The sequence below is a fragment of the Podarcis raffonei genome, chromosome 8 (genome assembly GCF_027172205.1).
Source record: "Podarcis raffonei isolate rPodRaf1 chromosome 8, rPodRaf1.pri, whole genome shotgun sequence".
Classification (NCBI taxonomy): Eukaryota; Metazoa; Chordata; class Lepidosauria; order Squamata; family Lacertidae; genus Podarcis; species Podarcis raffonei.
In genome coordinates, this window is record NC_070609.1 from 24,551,760 (window position 1) to 24,571,387 (window position 19,628).

General features: G+C 47.4%; 2 protein-coding genes across 3 annotated transcripts in view; both read left to right on the forward strand.

Moving 5' to 3' along the window:
* CATSPER4 (cation channel sperm associated 4) overlaps positions 1 to 3,763 on the forward strand; it is a 34,305-nt gene extending 30,542 nt beyond the window's left edge. For both annotated transcript variants that reach the window (XM_053398592.1, XM_053398593.1), the window contains 2 exons: positions 1,656 to 1,700; positions 3,590 to 3,763. In XM_053398592.1, coding sequence (XP_053254567.1) covers positions 1,656 to 1,700; positions 3,590 to 3,616 — 72 coding nt within the window. In that variant the 3' untranslated portion in view covers positions 3,617 to 3,763. The remainder of the gene's footprint in view (positions 1 to 1,655; positions 1,701 to 3,589) is intronic.
* A 2,723-nt stretch (positions 3,764 to 6,486) lies between these two features.
* Positions 6,487 to 19,628, forward strand: part of E2F2 (E2F transcription factor 2) — a 33,728-nt gene continuing 20,586 nt past the window's right edge. Inside the window, exon 1 of the mRNA XM_053398609.1 lies at positions 6,487 to 7,814. Within this exon, the coding sequence (XP_053254584.1) occupies positions 7,530 to 7,814 (285 nt within the window). The 5' untranslated portion in view covers positions 6,487 to 7,529. The remainder of the gene's footprint in view (positions 7,815 to 19,628) is intronic.

The window sequence follows — 19,628 nt, forward strand, 5'->3', positions numbered from 1 at the left end:
GCATCCCTGGCTTAAGTATGGAGGTGTAGATTGGAGGCAGGGCAGTGGGTTCCTGATAAAGCTATCCTAGGCATGTCTCCTCAGAAATCAGTCCTATTGAGTTCAGTGGGGTTGGAAACCTGTGGCCTTCCATTGGAAAACAGGAAGAACAGTGGTAGCTGCCTTATACTGTCAGGCCAATGGTTCATCTAGCTAGCTCATTATAGCTGACACTGACTGGCAGTCGCTCTTCAGGGTTTCACATGGGGAACTGTCCCAAGTCTACCTCAAGATGATGAGGATCGAACCCAGAACTTTCTGCATGCAAGGCAGATGTTCTACCACAGAGCCACAACCCTCCCTCTATTATCCCCCAGATGCTCTTGGACTCCCGTTCCATCAGCCTCAGCCAAAACATCCAATGGTCAAGGATGATAGGTGCTGTAGTCCATCAACATCTGGAAGGCCACACTTTCCTGTCCCTGCAGCAGAGGAATACAACCAGAAGAAGCTGTTTCTCCTACTTTTAGGGGAAGGCAGGTTCTAGGATCCAACAAGAGCTGTGCGGGAGAGGGGGGATGTCCCTGGATAAAACAAGGACACAAATACCAATTGCTATATTTGACAGAACACAAGAAGCCTCTGTAGCTTCAGCTGAGCATGAAGAGACAGAAATGGTTTCATTCATTCATATAGCTCAATAACACACTGAATTAAAGCTAAAGAGAAAAGCGATGCAATTACCGTACATGAAAACACACACACAAAGACACAAATTTGGGTTGTTGCATTCACTATTCCTGGGAATGATACTAAGTGTTGATATTGGATATTTTTGTGTTGTGAATGGCCCTGGGATCTACGGATGAAGGGTGGTATACAAATTTAAGAAATAATAATACGAAATAATGTTGGAGGGTAGCAAGGTGTCCTTCGGAAAATAAAGATTTGCTTTGGTTATAGATATCAGGAAGTCGCTGTCAAGCTCTTATGATATTCTGACTTAAAACTGAAAAGTTACTAAGAATTGCAAATAGTAGAGCACCTCACGGCAGGCATTTGAACATTGTTAGCACCATTTATATAGAGGCATTCCCAACTTATATGCATTCAACTTGTGCACATTCAGCTTTATGCACCTGGGGAGGGGGAAGGGGGGGCAGAACAGGGATGGGCATCCAGGAAATTTGTTTTTTCAATCCCACCTGCTGTTGAACCCAGTGGAGTTTTGACTATACACAGTTTCACATATACCTGAGAACATAACCCCTGCAAAAGTGGGGAGATTGTATTATGATAATTTTTACAGTGCAATTGAAAATGAATCTCTTGCTGTTTGTCTTTTAGTATCCCTTAATTTCAGTTGATTTTTCAGCAATAGCTACAGACCAGAATTGACAAAGCCACACAAATCCTTATTTATCCCTTTAAAATATTTCTGTTTTCTTACCATAACCATCCTGACAGAGTTAATAATGAATATAAAACCAATGCTTTATCCAAACTGTGTTCATTTGGCTCATCCTATCTCCCCAGTAATGCTAACAATGGGTTTGGTATCAATTCTTGTTTGTTGTTAATTTCCATGAACACCACCTCCTAAAAAGAAAGGGTTTCACGTATTCTGCCTCCCCCCCCCCATTTAACCTTTTCTTCTTTACTTCTTCACACCATAGGCTGTCAGGCCAGGACACAGGGCTCGCAGGCGTCGGGAAAGCATAGTAAGACTTGATAGACATATGTATTTCAGATGTATATTTTTATATTTACAGAATTATTTTTATGTTATTTATATTGCTGCACACCATGATGTTATATTGTATGAATTGGCAGTATATAAATTATTTTATAAATAAATTCCCTGCAGGGTTGCTGTGCGAATTGTCTGTTAAAGAAAGAATGAAACAAACAAACAAAAACAGAGTCCTGTGCCACTTTAAAGATTAATGATATATATATTGGGAGGGTGGGGTATAGAGAAAGAAAAAGGTTAACAGTGGATTCAAACGGCAGTAGAATGTAGAAAGTACAGATTGTGACAATTGAAAGCTCAATCTTCTGCAAAATAAGCACTGTGATCAATTGGTGATACAGTTATCCTAGCGTTGGAAAGACATTAAAAATAGTACTGGGAGTGGAAACCATGGTCTATATTGATGCCCAGATGAATATAATCAAACTGTATTTGCAACTCATGCTGGAGTCCGCCCTTTGAAATAGCTCTGTAGGTGAATGGCAGCAGTTTTATTCTTAGTCATATTTTGTCTTCTTCTTCGTTTCTTCACCACCACCATCCCCAGCTGGGAGTAATGACAACAGGATAGACTTTCTGGTGCACCTGGGGGCAAGATGATGGTTTGGGGGGGTGGCATGCCAGGCCTGTAGCGCACCTGGGGTTGTGTCCAATGTTAGTCCTACTCAGAGCAGAGCCACTACTAACACAAAGAACATGAAAGAACACGGCTAACTTTGGTCTGATAGATAAATAGATAGGTAGGTAGGTCTATTCTGTGTGGAACTTCACTGGATACGACTCTCAGGCCTGATCTCCAATAGCTGGGGAAGCAGCTACTGCTGCTGTCCCCAGCTTCTGCATCCTGTAGTGGTTGCCTCTGTCACTTTGCCTAACAGTAGAGCTGGCCCCAGTTGTAACCCTGCTGTGAAAAAGGCAAATTCCATACTGGGGATCTTTAGCAGAGGAACTGAGAATAGAACTGCTGGCATCATAATGCCGTTGTACAAATCTGTGGTGCAAACATATTTGGAATACTGTGTACAGTTCCGGTCGCCTTACCTCAAAAAGGATATTGTAGAGTTACAGAGATGGAAAAGCTTCAGAAAAAGGAAGCCCAAAGGATCAACTCCCCTATGGAGAAAGGTTGCCATGTTTGGGACTTCTGCTTTAGAGAAAAAGCCAATAATAATAATATACTTTTTGTACCCTACCCACATCTGACTGGGTTTCCCCAACCACTCTGGGTGGCTTTCTAACAGAGCATAACAAAAGCACAGCAAAGCAAAACACTACACCTTAAAAGAGGCAACATGATAGAAGTTTTTTTAATAATTAGGCACGGCATAGAGAAGGTATATAGAGAAAAGTTGTTCTCTCATGACGCTAGAACTCACTGACACCCAGGGAGGCTGAATGTAGGAAGATTCAGCACTTTCATGCAGTGCATAGTTCAATTATGGAACATGCTCCTGCAAGAGGCAGTGATGGCAACCCGCCTGGGTGGCTTCAAAAGAGGGATAGGCAAATTCATGAAGGCTGTCGATGGCTACAAGCCATGTTGGCTATGCTTCTGGATACCAGTTGCTGGAGACAGTGGCCTTGTGCTTGTGGGTTTCCCATGGGCACCTGGGCAGCTGCTAGGAAATGAGGAGGCTGGAATAAATGGGCCAATGGCCTGATCCAGCAGGCTCTTCTTACTTTCTTGCTTTTTCCTTCAGGGGACTTTCTGAAGCCTCTTGATCATTTTGGTTGCCCTTTATTGCATCCTTTACAGTATCCTTTTTGAGGCCTTTTTTAGAGATCTATGAGCCTGGGCACGCACCCCAGGTTATTAAAAGTTTCCAAACTAACCACACATTTTTATTTTAATACCAGAAACCCCCTGAAAAACCAGGAGAGTGAGGAGAGACAAATGCACAATCAGGACTACAGAGACTTGCATATCATGGGAAAACAGCATCCAAGCAGAGAATGCAAAAAGCAGGAGTCAAGTGGAGGGAGAGGCTTCTGAGTGGAGGCTGCATCTGAAGAAGTGTCAAAAGGGGAAGGGAAGAACAGCTTCAGCACTCATCACCCGGAGAAGGAGCTATCAGCATACGTACCAACCTCCAGTGATATCGCTACTGCTAGAGCATCATTCCTTGGACGTGGGCCACAAAGGAACTTCTCTTTGTATATATATGATCCTCAGTGTGTTCACACTTTGCTTCAAATTTCCGGCCCTTTCCATGTTGGCATTGAGTAGGAATTATGCCCAGGTAGTGCCAATTTGGAGGACATGCCCCTGGCAGCAGCCCAGATCATGGCATAGCATTGGGTTGCTTGAATTGTGGACAAGTCCAAGAACAACATACACAGCTTGGCTCTGGCCCATCAAGAAAGAACCCAGGACACGTTCCTTAGCCAGGTTCTGGGTCATCTTTTCTGCTACATACAGAGATGCTAGCGGGTCTTTTCAGTAAGACCTTTTGACTCCAAGCTCTTCTCTTCCAAAGCCTCAAGATGTTTGTTATGCTCTCGGCCCTGCATTTTCCAATGCCACCTAGGATCGCGTCACACGCAGAGGAATAAGGAAAGCTCACTTGCTGCTTTGCATTCTCTGGATTTGGGGATGCCGCCTAGTTCAGTCGCCCTTGAAAATGAACTTTGCCCCAAAGAACTTTGTGAACGTCACAAAATAGATGGGGGGGAATAGATGCAGTTACGTTAATCAACTTTCAGAATTGTGCTGGCTTCAGAGTCACAATAGAACAATAAAATACTGAATTGAATATTAGAGCCTTTATGTTTATGAAAACTTGCTGCTTATGCACCAATGTGTGTGACTGGATCCTGGCCTGTATATTTCGAATGGAGGTATTATAGTAAGTTTTTTAATTGTACAGTAAACTATCATGGGATAACATGTTATGCAGAGTGATATACAAATACTTCGAATACGATTTCTACTACTACTACTACTACTACTAATTAAAACAGAGTTTCCCAAACTTTGGCTCTTCCGGATCCTCCAGAAAACCTATTTATTGAGCATTCATGGCAGAACATTTTTTCCCTACCTCCTGTAAAAGGGAACTTGCAGAACTTCAGCCAGGCAACATTACAGTAGCAAAAATAAGCAGAAACTAGAATGAGAGCAAAGGTTAATTTCTTGCCTGCTGGTCTGCAGAGCAATTAAAGAGCTACAGTTTTAAAGACATGCATAGACATGAAAAGAGGAAAACGGCACCTTTGAAGTCCACAGTGCAAAGAGCAGCTTTGAGGGAGGGCTTTTTGGCAGGAGTGGGGGGGGGAGTTAAGTTCCCTTTCCCTGCCTGCTGTGATCCCGATATTGCTCAGCACCTCCCCTTTCCAACAGCTGCTATTTGCATTTTTGAAAGGAAAAAAAAAAAGACCTTGCACATTACATGCAAAAAGAGATATTCACCTCCTGTCTAGTATGGCCCTCAGTGTCCCTTGTGGAAAGTCCTTATTCAGAGCAGCACAAAGAATAGGGAACATGGTTGTTGCAACCAGCAGAGGGCAGTGATGCCATTTGAGTCTTGCTTACAAGCAGTCCAGGGGGTGGCAGTGCCTGTCAGCATCCTCAGTCTCCAGTGTTTGGTTGGCATCCGCTCAGGAGACAACAGAAGAGTGTTGTCCTGGTATATCTGACTTTGTTTGCTCTGCCCATCAGGGGCTCTGCATCCAGCTATGGTGGTCTTCCTACCAGCCAGCCACCACCACCACTTGGCATTCAGGAGTGCAGCTGCAGAGATGGATAACCTGGGGCCCTCCAGATGTTGATGGACTCCAACTCCCAGCATCCCTGGACCTTGACTGATGGCCACGCTGGCTGGCACTGATGGGAGTTGGAGTCCACCAACATCTGGAGGGCTGCACGTTCCCCACCCTGCTTTGAGAGCCCACCCACTCAACTTTCCTCAAAATGAGACGTATTGGGGCGTAAATGTATCAGGATAGATCAACCACAAAGTCAAACCCCACTTCCCCATACTGACAAACGGAAGATGGAGCCCCTATAGATGAACTTCAAGAGGTGCATGGGCTCACATCAAAAGCGGGATGTGAGGGGGGCAACACAGGCAGCTGTCAGATAATGAGACAGACCACTGGGCCCTGGCTTAGTAGTCTATACACGGGCTGGCAGCAGCTCTCCGGTATTTCAAACAGGGAGTCCCTGGAGATGGCAGGGATTGATCCTGCGACCTTTTGCACGCAAAGCAAATGAGCTACGGGAGGAACATCGATAACCTTGCTTTCCAAGCCTGTTTATGAGCGTGCACAGCCTCGCCATTGGCCTCTTCTTTGTTCATAGACCACCGGGCGGTCCAGCGCGCCTCTCTTCCCCGGTCACCTTGCGGGTTTCGAGGGGCTCGCGGGGGAAGCGGACAGACGGAAGGCCTGCCCCACAAATTCGCAACAGGTAAGATGCGCCTGCCTCCCAGGGAGCCCGGCACTGGGGATCGCCACTGCCAAAGCCTCCGTCGGCCGCTTTAAGCGAGAGCAAGCAAGGCGTGCAAAGGGAGACCATCCCAGGGTCAATATTTGCATAGCCACGCCCACGCGCCGTGAAGGGCGGGGGGAGCCGGAGCCGGCGGCTGGCTGGAGGCTCTCGGGGAGCGCGGGCCGCCACGCGCTTCCCCTTTAAGAGCAGAACCTCCGGTCTCGCCCCTCGCCTGGCAAAATGTATCAAATCCGGTGGGCGGGGACGGGCTGGCGCGGCGCGGGCCAATGGGAGCGCGGGGTTTTCCGCGGGAGATCCGAATTTCGCGGCACGTAGTTTGGCGCTTAAAAAAAAAAAAGCGAGAGAAGGAGGAACGGAAAGAGAAAGGGCTGGGCAGCCATCGGGTGCGCTCTTGCCCCAATCCAGATCCATCCTTGCCCCAGGCGGCCCTGGCAGCGGCCCGGAACCTGGCAGCGGCCCAGCCGGGAGCCCCAAGGAGCCGAGGGGGCCAGCATTGCAAGTCGGCGGCAGCTCCATGAAAGGCACCGGGGCCGCGAAAGGATCCAGGGCCCGGACTGGCTGCTTGAGCCCGGCCAGGATGCTTCTGCCGAGCCCCTCCGCCGGCCCTGGGATCTAGGCACTGGGAGCTGGAGCGGGGGGCAGCCGGGGAGAGAAATCTTCCGGGTGGTGTTTTGCAGAAAGAAAGAAAGAGCAGAAAGAAAAAGCACCCGAGCTTTTGTTCCCCCGATTCTCCGGCTGCGATTTTTTCCCCCAGCCACAAAAGCTGCTTTCTTTGCTGGGGGAGGGGATGTGCAAAGCTGATCTGTAACCTTGCAAAGTCTCTCCAAAAATCCTTTATTTTATGTTTTTGGAAAGAGGGCTAGTGCAAAGTTGGTGTGTCTTTTTTTTTATTCTCCGCGCTAAGCGTGCATCATTTATTTATTTATTTTCGAAGCCGAGAGCTGGGGTCATTCATCGGTTTGGAGGAGGAGGAAGTGGGGGGGGGAAGCCTGCTTGGCCGCCCTATGGCTCGCTCCCCTAGCAAAGAAAGGCTCTGGAAACAGACTTTGATGAAAAGAGAGAAATCGGGGTCTGCATGAGCCATTCCTCCAATACCAAAAGTCAATATTGCAAGCTGTTTCTTCCAGGTTTCTTTTTCTTTGAAGGATGAATTTGTGATTTATTTTTTTTATGTTGCATTGGGGCTTGACCCCTGGGGAGCAAGCCAATGGCAGTTTTTTAAATGGCTAAGAGTACATTTTCCAAGTTACCTCTCAGGATCTCTCAAAATAAGAACAGTTATTGCCACCATCACTTGTTTTTGAAGCTCTGCTTGTTCCTTTGTGGCCTTTTGGAGAGGGCTCAGCCATGTTGAGAATCCCCAAAGTTGGGCCTCCTGCCCCTGGACGGCCCCCCTCTGCTCTTGGACCCCCCCAGCAGCAAAAGAAAGTCATGCCTGTGATCACCTCTGCAGAACTGGTGGTCTCCAACCTCAGCAGCCCCCAGATGCGAACTCTCCCAGCTACCTATTTCACTCAGGTGTACCCTCAGACTGCTGTGGTTGCCCCATTGCCTAGGGGCAGCTGCCTTTATGCCACCCCCCATGGACCCGAGATCAAAACCATGCGATCCGCTTCCACTGGAAAACTGCCGGTAATACCGCTTTCCTTTTTCTCTTACTTTTCCTTTCTGTTTCTTTACCAGCGCGTTGGCTTCTGACACCACTGTTGCACCTTTATATGGATGCAACAATGTGGGTAGGGTTGGGGGGCTGGTGGTTGGCAATGGGTTGCACCTGGCTGTGCAGACCCAAGGAACAAGGTGTACTTCTGCCAATGGCTCCAAAGCCAAGGCTACCTTATGAAAACCTCGATTGCTGGGTGGGCTTTGTGGGGTTATGCTGTATGAGGGCGTGCAGATGGAGGTGTCCTTTGGGCTAATGCCCAAAGATTCGTGAATCTCAATATAGTACATTGTGGCTCGTGCCATTTCTTAACTTCCCTGTACTTTGCCCTACAACACTTCTCCTTTTTGTTATTGCAGAAATCCTAACGCTGCTACGTCATGCAAAATGCCATCTGTGACACTAAAAGGATAGGGGAAGCATCTTTAAAAACAAGATGCTAAGGAGAAGAATTTCATGTTGCAAAATTCCTCTCCTGCATTGACATGGCAGTTTGATACATTTCATCACTATTTCAGCCGAGTTGAGCCAGGCCTCAGTGAATCAGTTCCAGCAGCCTTAATCTTTCCCCCCTTTTCCTTTGATCAAAGCCTTGTGTCTTCTGCCACTCATTCTCTGGAAGAGTTCTGATTTTGACAGAGCTTTTACCTGATTCGATAGCCTCCGGTGCATGAATCTAAAGAACCATGCCTAAGTTTGATGCCTCCTCTGGCAAAGGAATCATAGTAAGCTGGACCATTGGCCCATCTAGCATAGGATCGATTGGCAGGGGCATTTCCCAGCCCTACCTAGATATGCCAGGGATTGAATGTGGGACCTTCTCCATAAAAGCCAGATGCTCTTCACCAAGCTGATCCCCAAAGGGGAAAAACAGTTATAAGGAATTAAGGAAAAGCCCAAAGGCCCACCTACTCCAGCATCTTCTTTTCACAGTGGTCAACAAGGTGTCTTTGGGAAGCACTCAAGCAGGAGCTGAGCGCCACATCTCTACTTTCTTCACTTCTGATTCTCAGCAGCTGGTATTAAGAGGTGTGCTACCTCTGGCATTGGAGGTAGTTCGCAAGGCGCAGTGAACGATGAGGATGTTCTTTAAGAAAAAAATAGTTGTTGTGTCAGTGCGTTTTTGTGAGCTGGGGATTGTGCCCTCTGGCCAAGTTTTTCCGCACTTCTGGTGTGCGCTGCTTTTGTGTGGGTGTGAATTGAAATCGGAAGCACTCTGGTCCCAAGACAGGGCTGGACGGAAGCACCCAGCATTGCCAGATGGATCCTGAGGACCCACAGGTGCTTAAGCCAGGTTGTTTCCCTTGTCTTTGCTTTTCCAAGGGATCTGGGAGTTGGGTCTAGCAGAATTAATCTGAACCTTGAGAAGCTTGTAGAGCAGAAAGAGGAAGTGGGGGAAAGTGTTGCACTTCCAACTTCCTGCTTCAGCTCTACTTTCTGGTCAAGAGAGAAAAAGGTAAGCAGCCTCTGCCCGATGACTGAGAGGGCAGTGGGATGAGGGCCTCAGAGAGTTCATGGGCGCCATGGAAAAAACTCAAGGGGGACATTGCACCCATGAGCACTGCATTGGCAACCGCTGCTGTAAGAGCAGGTGGGTTAATCCAGGTGAGCAAAGCATTCATCTTAGAAACAGAACACCCACCCAGATCAACCTCTTGGCCTTTGCATGGTAGATCTAATTGCAATCATCCTGAAAGCGGTTGCTGTGAGAGCTGATGTAGTGTTGTGGCTTTGACTTAGGTTCATGGGCCCCAGTTTCAGTCTTGTCTCTGCCATGAGTTCAGTAGGTGAACATATAAGCCTTGCTGTGTTGGGTTGCAGTTTTCTTTGGCCAGCCTGGTGCCCTCCAGATGTTTTGGACTACAACTGCCATCAGCTCTGACCATTGGCTGTGGGGCTGATGGGAATTGCAATAGAAAAAGCCTGGAGGACACCAGGCTGGACTAAGAGATGGCTTCATGGGTCATGGTGTTCCCTAACTCCTTCAGTTCATCACTAGTCATTTTCCACAAAACACAATGAAAAAAATAAGACTAGCTCTGCCGGCTCAAACCAAAGTCCAACATCTTGTTCTTCACAGCAGCCAACCAGATGCCTATGAGAAGCCTACATGCAAGGCATGAGGGCATGAGTGCCACTGTTGTTCTTCAACTGGTATTCAGAAGCAACGTTCTTCCAATTCTTGAAGCAACATAGAGCCATTGGGACTAGTATCCACTGATGGCCTCATCCTTCATGAAATTGTCTGGCTTTCTTTTCTAAATGGGAATCCGTCACACATCTTGTGATAGCAAATTGTGTTGCATAACTTCAAAGAAGTACTTCCCCCCGTCGAGCTTCATTGGATGAGCCCAAGCTCTAGCCAGTATTATTCCCATTTGGAATATGGAAGATAATAGTTGCGGCTTGCTTAAAAGCAGCAGTGGAGGCACTGTGCCCCTCCAGATGTTGCTGAACCACAGTTCCCATCATCCCCAGCCATTCTTCATTGGGATGATGGGAATTGTAGTTCAGTAACATCTGGAGGGCCATAGGTTCCCAACACCTGCTTTAAAGGGCCACTGTAAGGATTTACAACCAGATGGTGCATGTGAAGTTCTCATGCCTAGATTGAATATTGTTATTAATCCCTGCATGGCAGTGCTGTCTGGGCCTGTACATTATGTGGGATGGATGAGCCACAGGGTGGGGCATAGCGTGGAGTGATACCCTACATGATGTTTGATAAGGCAAAGGTGTAGAAATGCTCGTCATTCTGATTTAACCAGTGCTATTGTTAGTAATTGTATTACCTGTGTTTTCAGGTAGAACTGTAACCCCCTGCTTTCGTGCTAGGGACTTGGGGGCGGAAGGGAGCACCAAAACTACTCCTGTACCATTAGTGGTACTTGGCTGGGTCATCTACTAGAAGCAAACTGGACGTCTCCATTGGTGGCCCTTTCTGTCCCTGCCAATCTACAACCTTACGCATGTTTATTCAGAAGTCTATCCTGCTGTGTCCGAGGAGACATATTCCCTAGTAAGTGTGTTTTAGGAGTGCCCTCTGAATCTCAGGCTGCTGCTCTAAAGCACATTATCTTGTAACACCCCCAATAATTTGTGTGTGTTTTGAGAATATAAGAAGGACCTTGCTGGTTCAGACCAAAGCCCATCTATCCCAGCATCCTGTTCTCACAGATGCCTGCGGGAAGTCCAAAAGTAGATTTACCTTAGCAGCATGTGTGGCACTTGATCATCCAGTCCCATGGTGAGCTTGCAGCCAGCTATTGAAAACCTATCTTTCTAGGAACCTCTTGGTCCCAGGTTGGACTTAGTTGTCTGGTAAGATTCTGATGCTATAAATCATATGCCTCTGAACACCTGTTGTTTGGGAGCACAAATGGGAGAGTGTTGCTGTGCTGGCCTCTACTCAATAATGCACACCGAGTGGCAGTGGCTCTCCAGGGTCTCTAGGACTGAACTGGAGATATTTTGTGTGCACTGCAGGGCATGAGTTCTACCACAAAGCTGTAGCCTCTGGCCCAAAGGGAAGTTGAGTTGCAACCGAGGTGAGCAGCAAGGCAGAGGCACCTTGAGGGCTTCGGTACCTCTAAGCATCGCATGGAAAAGGGCATTTTGTCAGACATAGCAGCTATCCTCATTGCAGTGCTGTGATGCTTATCCCTGGAACATAGGAAGTTGCTTCATATTGAGTCAGATTGCTGACCTGTCAGTATTGTCCAACAGAAACTTCTCAGGGGTTCTTCCATGGATTTAACCAAGTTTTTCCCATCACCTGCTGCCTGTTCATTAGAACTGAAGATGCCTTGGAGTGAACCTGTGGCCTTCTGCATCCAAGGCATTGCTCTAACACTGACATCCCTGCTCCCTTGTGCTGCTGTATCTGGAAAGACCAGAAAACTCAGCTGGGCTTGTCTGATAGTTCTCTGCCTCGGTAGAGGTGATGTTGATGTTTCTGCCTGGGGCCATGTCATGTCTTTCCTCAGGGAATTTGCAAATTGCACTCCTTCCCCATAGTGCCATGGGGAGGACAGGAGGGCCATAGCTCATTGGTAGAGCACATGACTTGCTTACAGAAGGTCCCGGGTTCAGTTCCAGGCATGTCCAAGTAAGGCTGGGAAAGAGTCCCATCTGAAACTCTGGAAAGCTTCTATCAGTTAGTGGCTGGGTATGTACATCATGCTAAGCCAAACTATGGCTTACCGGGACCCTGCCAATATGCGGAGTGGAGCTGCTTTGCTCCTCTCCAGTACTTTTAGCTCAACATGTGGCACTTAAGCCAATGTTTGGCTCAGCGTGTCATCTGAACATGGAGTTGTGGTTAATTTCCCTCCTCCTTAGCCATGACCTGTAACCAGGAATAAACCTTGGCTATAGATTGTGGTTAATCCCCCATTCAGAGGACACAATGAGCCACAATGGTTTAGCTGCCATGCTGAGCTGCAAGGATCTGGAAATGAGCAAAGTGGGTGAAATCTCCTCCTTGGGAGCCAGCATGTTCACGCTAAACCATGGTTCATCTTAGCATAATGTGCGAGTGTGGCTGGTGTGTAGACGGTGCAGAGTGTGGCGGACTGATGGGTTCAAGAATACCTTCCTCAATACAATCTTGCTCCGCTGTTTTGCAACTGTTGATGCTAGGCCTCCATGGCATGCTTGCTGAAAGCTTTGACCAATGCTCCTAATTGGCAGAGAAGCCTGGAGTCATCACCCCCCCAACTTTCCCCAAGTCCTGGGAACTATTCCAGCTTCTGCTGAAACCCTCTGTCCTCCCAAGGGCTGAATCGAATTTCAGATTTCTCTATCTCCCCTGCTGAGTGTTTGACGCCTCCTGACAGGTGTGGGCTTTGGGATGAACATCCCCTTGTGGGTCTGTAGCTCTCCCTCTCCCCTCCATACTTTCTAGCTCTTGGAATTCCTAATCTGGCTGAGCAACTAGGACCTTTGTGCTTAACAGGGGCCGAATGCCAGTTTCTCTAAACAGCCTCCGCCTTATGCTAGAATAATATCACCTGCTTTCTCTTTCCTGCTGCGCATCTGTGCCTTGCATTGCTCTCAGAGATGCTTTCCCTCCCCACCCCCAAAAGAGGGAAGGCACCATCTAAACCCCTCCCCTCTTTTGTTGCCCAGACTCCTTCTGAAGGCATGTCTCTGTCAGGGGCACCATGTCCCCCGTGTTATCTGCGCAGAACAGGAGCTCTGGTGAAATAGACCTCATAGCTCCTCTTGCATTCGAGGAACAAGATCTTTCCAAACTTAAGTCCTTTATGATTCTATCCTGACTTGCATAGGCATGTCGCTGCACCAATATAGCCTTGTCTTTTACAGCTTGTCTGGTACTTGTTTATATGTGACCATAGGAATTCCATGCAGGTGAGTGAGTGGATGATGGATAATGGACACAATGTGCCATCCCTCCTCTGCCAGGCTCCTTGGTTTCTAGGTTAGCTGTAGAAGATGAAAAATCACCATGACCAGCACAGCACAGATATGCAGTGGGTTGGTGAGGAAGAAAGGATCATCCCATCCCTTTTCTATTAGTCCACTTGGTAAAAGGCCTCTCCCCTCCCCAGCCTCTAAGTCAGGCATCCCCACACTTGGCCCTCCAGCTGTTTTGGGACTACAATTTCCAATCATCCCTAGCTAACAGGACCAGCGGTCAGGGATGATGGGAATTGTAGTCCCAAAACAGCTGGAGGGCCGAGTTTGGGGATGCCTGCTGTAAGTGGCTAGTGGACAACCTTTGGCCCTCCAGATGTTGCTGAACTATAGCCCCCATCATGCTAATATTAATTTCTAACGCTTGCTCTTAGCCTGGGCATATGACCCATTAAGTTTGTATGTAGACATGTATCAGATTGCACTGTAAATATGCTTGGTAGTTGCATCTGAGAAACTTGTTTCAGAAAGCCACTTCTAATATAAGCTGGTGCGTAATTTTTAAAGTGCAGGTTGGGATAAACTTGCAATTTAGGTGAATGTTGTCTTGGCCGTTCGGTTGATTATGGCACAGCAGTTTTCTTCCGGCCTTCACAAGCAGACTGTGGCTATGATTCAACTTCTAAATAAGCTACTCCATTTGTTTTGCTAAGACCAGTTAAGGCTGCTTCATAAGCCCCACCCAGGTACCTGAGCTCAGAAAACAGGGGCACTGCACCAGTCAAGTCGGATATGCTTGTGCTGGGGTTGGCAAACTAAGGACCGCGGGCCGGATGCGGCCCGCCGGGCTCATTAATCCAGCCCGCGAACCTTGCAGACCCTGCCGCCCGCTTGGTCAGTCCCTGTGCTAAACCGGTGCAGCACAGAGGCCTCACTGCGCAGAGACTGACTTATGCGACGTGGTTTCTGATTGGCTACAGGAAGCTCCTGCAGCCAATTAGAAGCCACTGACACCTGGGTGGACAGCGATGCTGGCGCGGCCTCTGCGCCGCCACTGCTTCCTCCTGCTCAGCCGCCTCAGCAGGAAGGAAGGGGTGGCGCTCAGAGGCCGCCAAGTGGGAGGGAGCGGGAAGAGCTGAGCGGGAGGAAGTGGTGGCGGCGTGGAGGCTGCCTCTGCCGCCCAGGCCAGCGGAGACGAGGCGGGGGGGGAGGTCCTTTCGGGAGAGGGGGCGCTTTTCGGAGGGGGGTCCGGCCCTTCACAAGTTTGAAATTTGCTCCGACTGAAAGCCCACCCAAGATTTTACTGCGTTGCTTGATGATGCAAGCAGATGCAGATGTCTAATGCAGGTTACTTATGGCACATCAGGTGCCAAAAAGGTGGCAGCAGGGCCCAGCTTTCTTCCAGTGGCAAGCAAGAGGTTGTTGAAAAGCCTGGTGTATGGTTTCAAAAAGAAAAGCCATGCTCTTCTTTTTGAAACCATAGCTGTGGTGCAGAGCTCCCAGTAGGTTTCCAGGCACAATTCAAAGAGTTGGTGCTGGCCTGTTGTTTAGTTGTTTAGTCATGTCCGACTCTTCGTGACCCCATGGACCAGAGCACACCAAGCACTCCTGTCTTCCACTGCCTCCCGCAGCTTGGTCAAACTCATGTTCGTAGCTTCGAGAACACTGTCCAACTATCTCGTCCTCTGTCGTCCCCTTCTCCTTGTGCCCTCCATCTTTCCCAACATCAGGGTCTTTTCCAGGGAGTCTTCTCTTCTCATGAGGTGGCCAAAGTATTGAAGTCTCAATACTAGGTCAGTATTGGTGCTGACCTAGTAAAGCCCTAAATGGCCTCAGCCCTGTATACCTAAAGGAGCATCTCCACCCCCATCGTCCAGCTGAGATCCAGCTCAGAGGGCCTGCTTAGTAAGTGGAGCAGTGGAAGGCCCTCCCATCATATGTCAAGTAAATAAACAACTATTTGACTTTCAGAAGACATCTGAAAGTTTTTTAATGTTTGATGTTTTATTGCGTTTTTAATATTTAGTTGGGAGCCGCCTAGAGTGGCTTGGGTGACCCACTCAGGCTGCCAGCATATAAATAATAAAATTATTATTGGTATTATTGCATGTTTTGGCTCTGCTTACTAGCCAGACAGCCCTACCTCCGAGACACATCTTACAAAAGTTAAGTGCAAAATGAAGTGAGATCTAGTCCCATGTCAAGCCCCTGTCCCAGCTCACAGGGAACACGTGGAAGGGATGGTTGCCACCAGCATCCTGGCTAGTGGATTTGAGGAGCTTAGCTCTGGAGGGCAGGGAGAACACTGAGCTGCTGCTTCCAAGCATTTTAAAGGGATATGTGCCTAATCATACATGATTGTGGGTTTGAGTATCCAATTGGGGCAAAAAATAAAATTAAAAAAATTCATTCATTGCAGCTGGTTGAACTAGATGACCTTCGTGGTTTGTTCCAACTCTGCAATTCTATGAATGTGGCTCCTTCACAACATCTGGGCATCTTATAAATCTACCTCTCTAGTTTCTGAGGTTCAGCAGGTATTACCCACATATTCAAGCATGTTTTTGTAGCCATAAGGGCTAAATACTTGCCGGGGTGTGTGTGTTTTTATTTCTTAGGAATCTTTGGCCGGATCAAGGATTGTGCTGAATTTTTTTTGGGGGGAAATTCTTTTAAAAAAATATCAAGTAAGGCACACCCACACTCAACATTTGAATGTCTGTTGCATAGATCACAGAACAGATTCACTCCCTTGTTGCCCCAGAGCAGGCATAGGTAAACTCAGGCCTCCAGACGTTTTGGGACTACAGTTCCCATCATCCCTGACCACTGATCCTGTTAGCTAGGGATGATGGGAGTTGTAGTCCCAAAACAGCTGGAGGGTCGAGTTTGCCTATGCCTGCCCCAGAGGGTAAGACCCGAACCAACAGCTTCAAATTATAAGAAACTAGATTTTATCTAAACTTTGCAAAGAACATCCTGATGGGCCGAACTGCTTGACAGTGGACCAGACTGCTTGGGATAAGCCACCTATCAATGGTGCCCTAGGCTGGATTTTCCTGCATTGTCTGGGGGGGGGGGCGTTGGTTGGTCACTGGAGGGAATAGAGAACACTTCCAACTCTATGATTCATAGTCCTTAATCTCATTCTCTCTGTTTGCATGCATGTTCCCAGGAATGATTTCAGTGACCCTTGACAGGTTAGAACCAGGTAGCAGAGACCTTTAATCTTATTGCCTGGGCTCTCCCCTCCCCAGCCCCATTTCACTTTTGTTCCAAGCTGCCCTTTGAGATGATGATTCATAGGACTAGCAACACAGAGTTCTTACAGGAAACTGTTTGGTCAGCATTTGAAGTGCAAGTCACTTCGCTTTAATTGCACAAAATGCAGCTGCCAGGATGGGCGTGGTTTGAGGGACAGCAAGTTCAGCCTTTTAGGCTTCTTCCTGAAGGTGGCTGCAGTCTCTTCTTCCCTGGGGCCATATTTCCGCACGCTGCATAGTGGGACCTGGCTTTCATGGAGAGGCCCCGACCAATGTGACTCTGCAAATTTTCCTATCTGTAGCAGGAGAGGAAACTGAGGGCTGGGCAGGCAACTCCCAAAAGAGAGTCTGATAAAGTGTGAGGAAAAGCCATCTAAGGACATTTGAAGCTGTATGTTTTCCCATCTTTGCAGGATGTCTGTGCTGTCACCAGTTGCTAGTTTTGATACTGCCTTATGGTTCCTGCCCATTGAGCTTAGTTTACAGCATGTAGCTTTTGTGGGTTTCCTCTGCCATTTCGTCACAGAGCATCTTTCCCAAGTAAAGGTCTTTGCAAGTAAACTCAGCAATGGAGAGAAGGTCCCTCTGCCTTCACCAGTCCCCCTGGCACCTACAGCTGGCTGTTCTATAGAAAGTAGCATGCCATATTTCAAAAAGCAGGAAACCACCAAAATTGTTGAGGTTTTTTTTTAATGCCCCCCCCCAAGTGATTGGCTTGCCTAAGATCCAGGACAAAGCACCACCTTTAAGAAATTTCCCCCGGGCGTCAATTCTGCCTTTGAAATCCTGGCACTGTCCAAGAAATTCTGGACGTATGGCAACCCTATGCTAGGTCAGTGGAAGAATGAAGATCTGAGGTGGTGTGACTGTTCAAGAAAAAAATTAGATGATATTTTGGTTGTGTTTTTTTAAAAAAGCAAACTAACATGTTATAAACCTTACTGTTTTTCTAAAAAAACAACAACACACCACTATATCCATGACCTGTCAAACACTTTTGGTTAAACTAGCGGGCATAGGGGGATCACCAGGCTACCCAAGCTATGAAGGGAGTTTTTATGGTGTGATGTTTGTAGTGTCTATTTGTTCTGCTCCATGTTGCCAGATGGCGATCCTGCAAGGAGCCATGATCATTTGGCTCGGAGTCACAGCTATGGGTGCAGTGGAATGCCAGGTTTTCACTGCTGGAGAGAACTGTGCTCCCTCGTGCCCCTGCCAGTGCATGATGAAAGCTCGCCAATGTCTGGCTATTTCTTGGTCACAAGGATTCCTCCATTCTGCACAATGTACACTTATTACGTGTCTTCTGCAAGAGGGACACTGCTACCCACTTGGCAAAAAGGTCTAATTCTCAGTTATTAATATTGCAGAGAGGTGCAGGGTATAGGAGGCATCTGCAGCAATTATATTTTGAGGATATGGTAGAATATAACCTCTCCTTATGGTAGAACATAAGAAGAGCCTGCTGGATCAGGCCAGTTGCGGAGGCAGAGCATAGCCATCATGGCTAGTAGCCACTGATTGCCTTAGCATTAATGTCTAATTCTCTTTTAATGCTATTCAGGTTGGTGGCTCCCACTGCCTCCAGTGGGAGCAAGTTCCATAGTTTAATTAATTGATGTGTACTTTTAATTAAGCGCTGAAGTACTTTTTGTTGAATTCAAGCCAGCAGAGCCAGCGAAGTTCAGAGGAATTTGGCCACCCTCCAGGTGCCCGGCTTGAATCCTTGTTGACCTCCTGTCTGCGACTCCCGGCAAGACCAGGGGAGGTCTCCAATCGGCGATTCTTCCCAACATGAAGAAGAACACACCATTCCTCCCCCTCCCATCGCCAGGGGGGGGGGGAAAGAGACAGACAGAAATATATTTACATGTCTTTATTCCTGTCTTTCCAGCAGTACAGAGAAACCATGTCTGTACCCTCACATCCCCAGCTGCAGAGAGAGAATAACTCCACCCATGTACTTCCAGTACAGGGTCATGTGCCACTCTGAGCTAACATCCGGTGCTCAGTGCACTGAATAGACCGTCCCTGGTTCCCACGGTACAGTCCCAAAACAACAGTTTCCTGTTTACCATTCCAGCCACCTGGAGCTCGCTTCTGCATTGCTCCTTTTTCGTAACACTTTTATCTGTCTCGAATCTTCCAATATTTGCTCCATCCCTTGATCACCGGGTTTCCCTTTTCTGAACGTCTTCCAACTTGACAATATCTTTTTTGAGGTGAGGCGACCAGAGCTGTGTTCCAGATGTGGTCGCACCATAGATTTGTATGATGGCATTATGCTATCTGCAGTTTTATCTCCAATTCCCTTCTTGCTGATCCCTCGCATGGGATTTGCCTTTTTCACATCTGCTGCACAGTGGATTGATGTCTTAATCAAGCTATGCACTATGACCCCAAGGTTTCATTCCTGGTCAGTTACTGCTATTTCAGACTCTATGGGCATATATGTGAAGCTGAGGGTCTTTCCTTGCCCTGGCATGCATTACTTTACACTTGCTTACAATGAATTGTATTACAACCCATTCATTCATTTTGGAGAGGTTCCTTTTGGAACTTTTTGCCATCGCTTTTTGTGTTAATGATCCTGAACCAATTTAGCATCATCAGCAATCTTGGCCACCTCACTGGCCACCCTAAAGTAAAATTATTTATGAACAAGTTAAATAGCTCAGGTTCCAATACTGATCCTTAGGGGACTCCACTTTTTACATCCTTCCATTTGGAGAACTGTCCATTTATTCTTACCCTCTGGATTGGTTTCTGCTGAACCAATTCCTGATCCACAAGAGGGCCTCTCCTCTTAGTTTTTGTGGAGATGCCTTCTCAAAAACGTTTTGAAAGTCTGAGTGCTCTGTGTAATCTGTGGGCACATCCTCATTTGCTGGGCATTTGAGTGGAGTCCTGAGATGGAAAAGCTGGTTATTAGTGCAATATGCTCTTCCTATGTTTTTTTTTTTTCTGGGGCCAAGCTGCTTGTATTCCCTATTTGCACCAAAAAATTTCCCATTACAAAAGTTCCTGCTTGCACACTTAAAGCTTACTTGACATGGGGACCAGAATGATACCAGTAATTGCCTTCTGCTATGTACCCTATCCGAGTGTTGTGGCTTCCATTGTTGATATGTTTTAATTGGC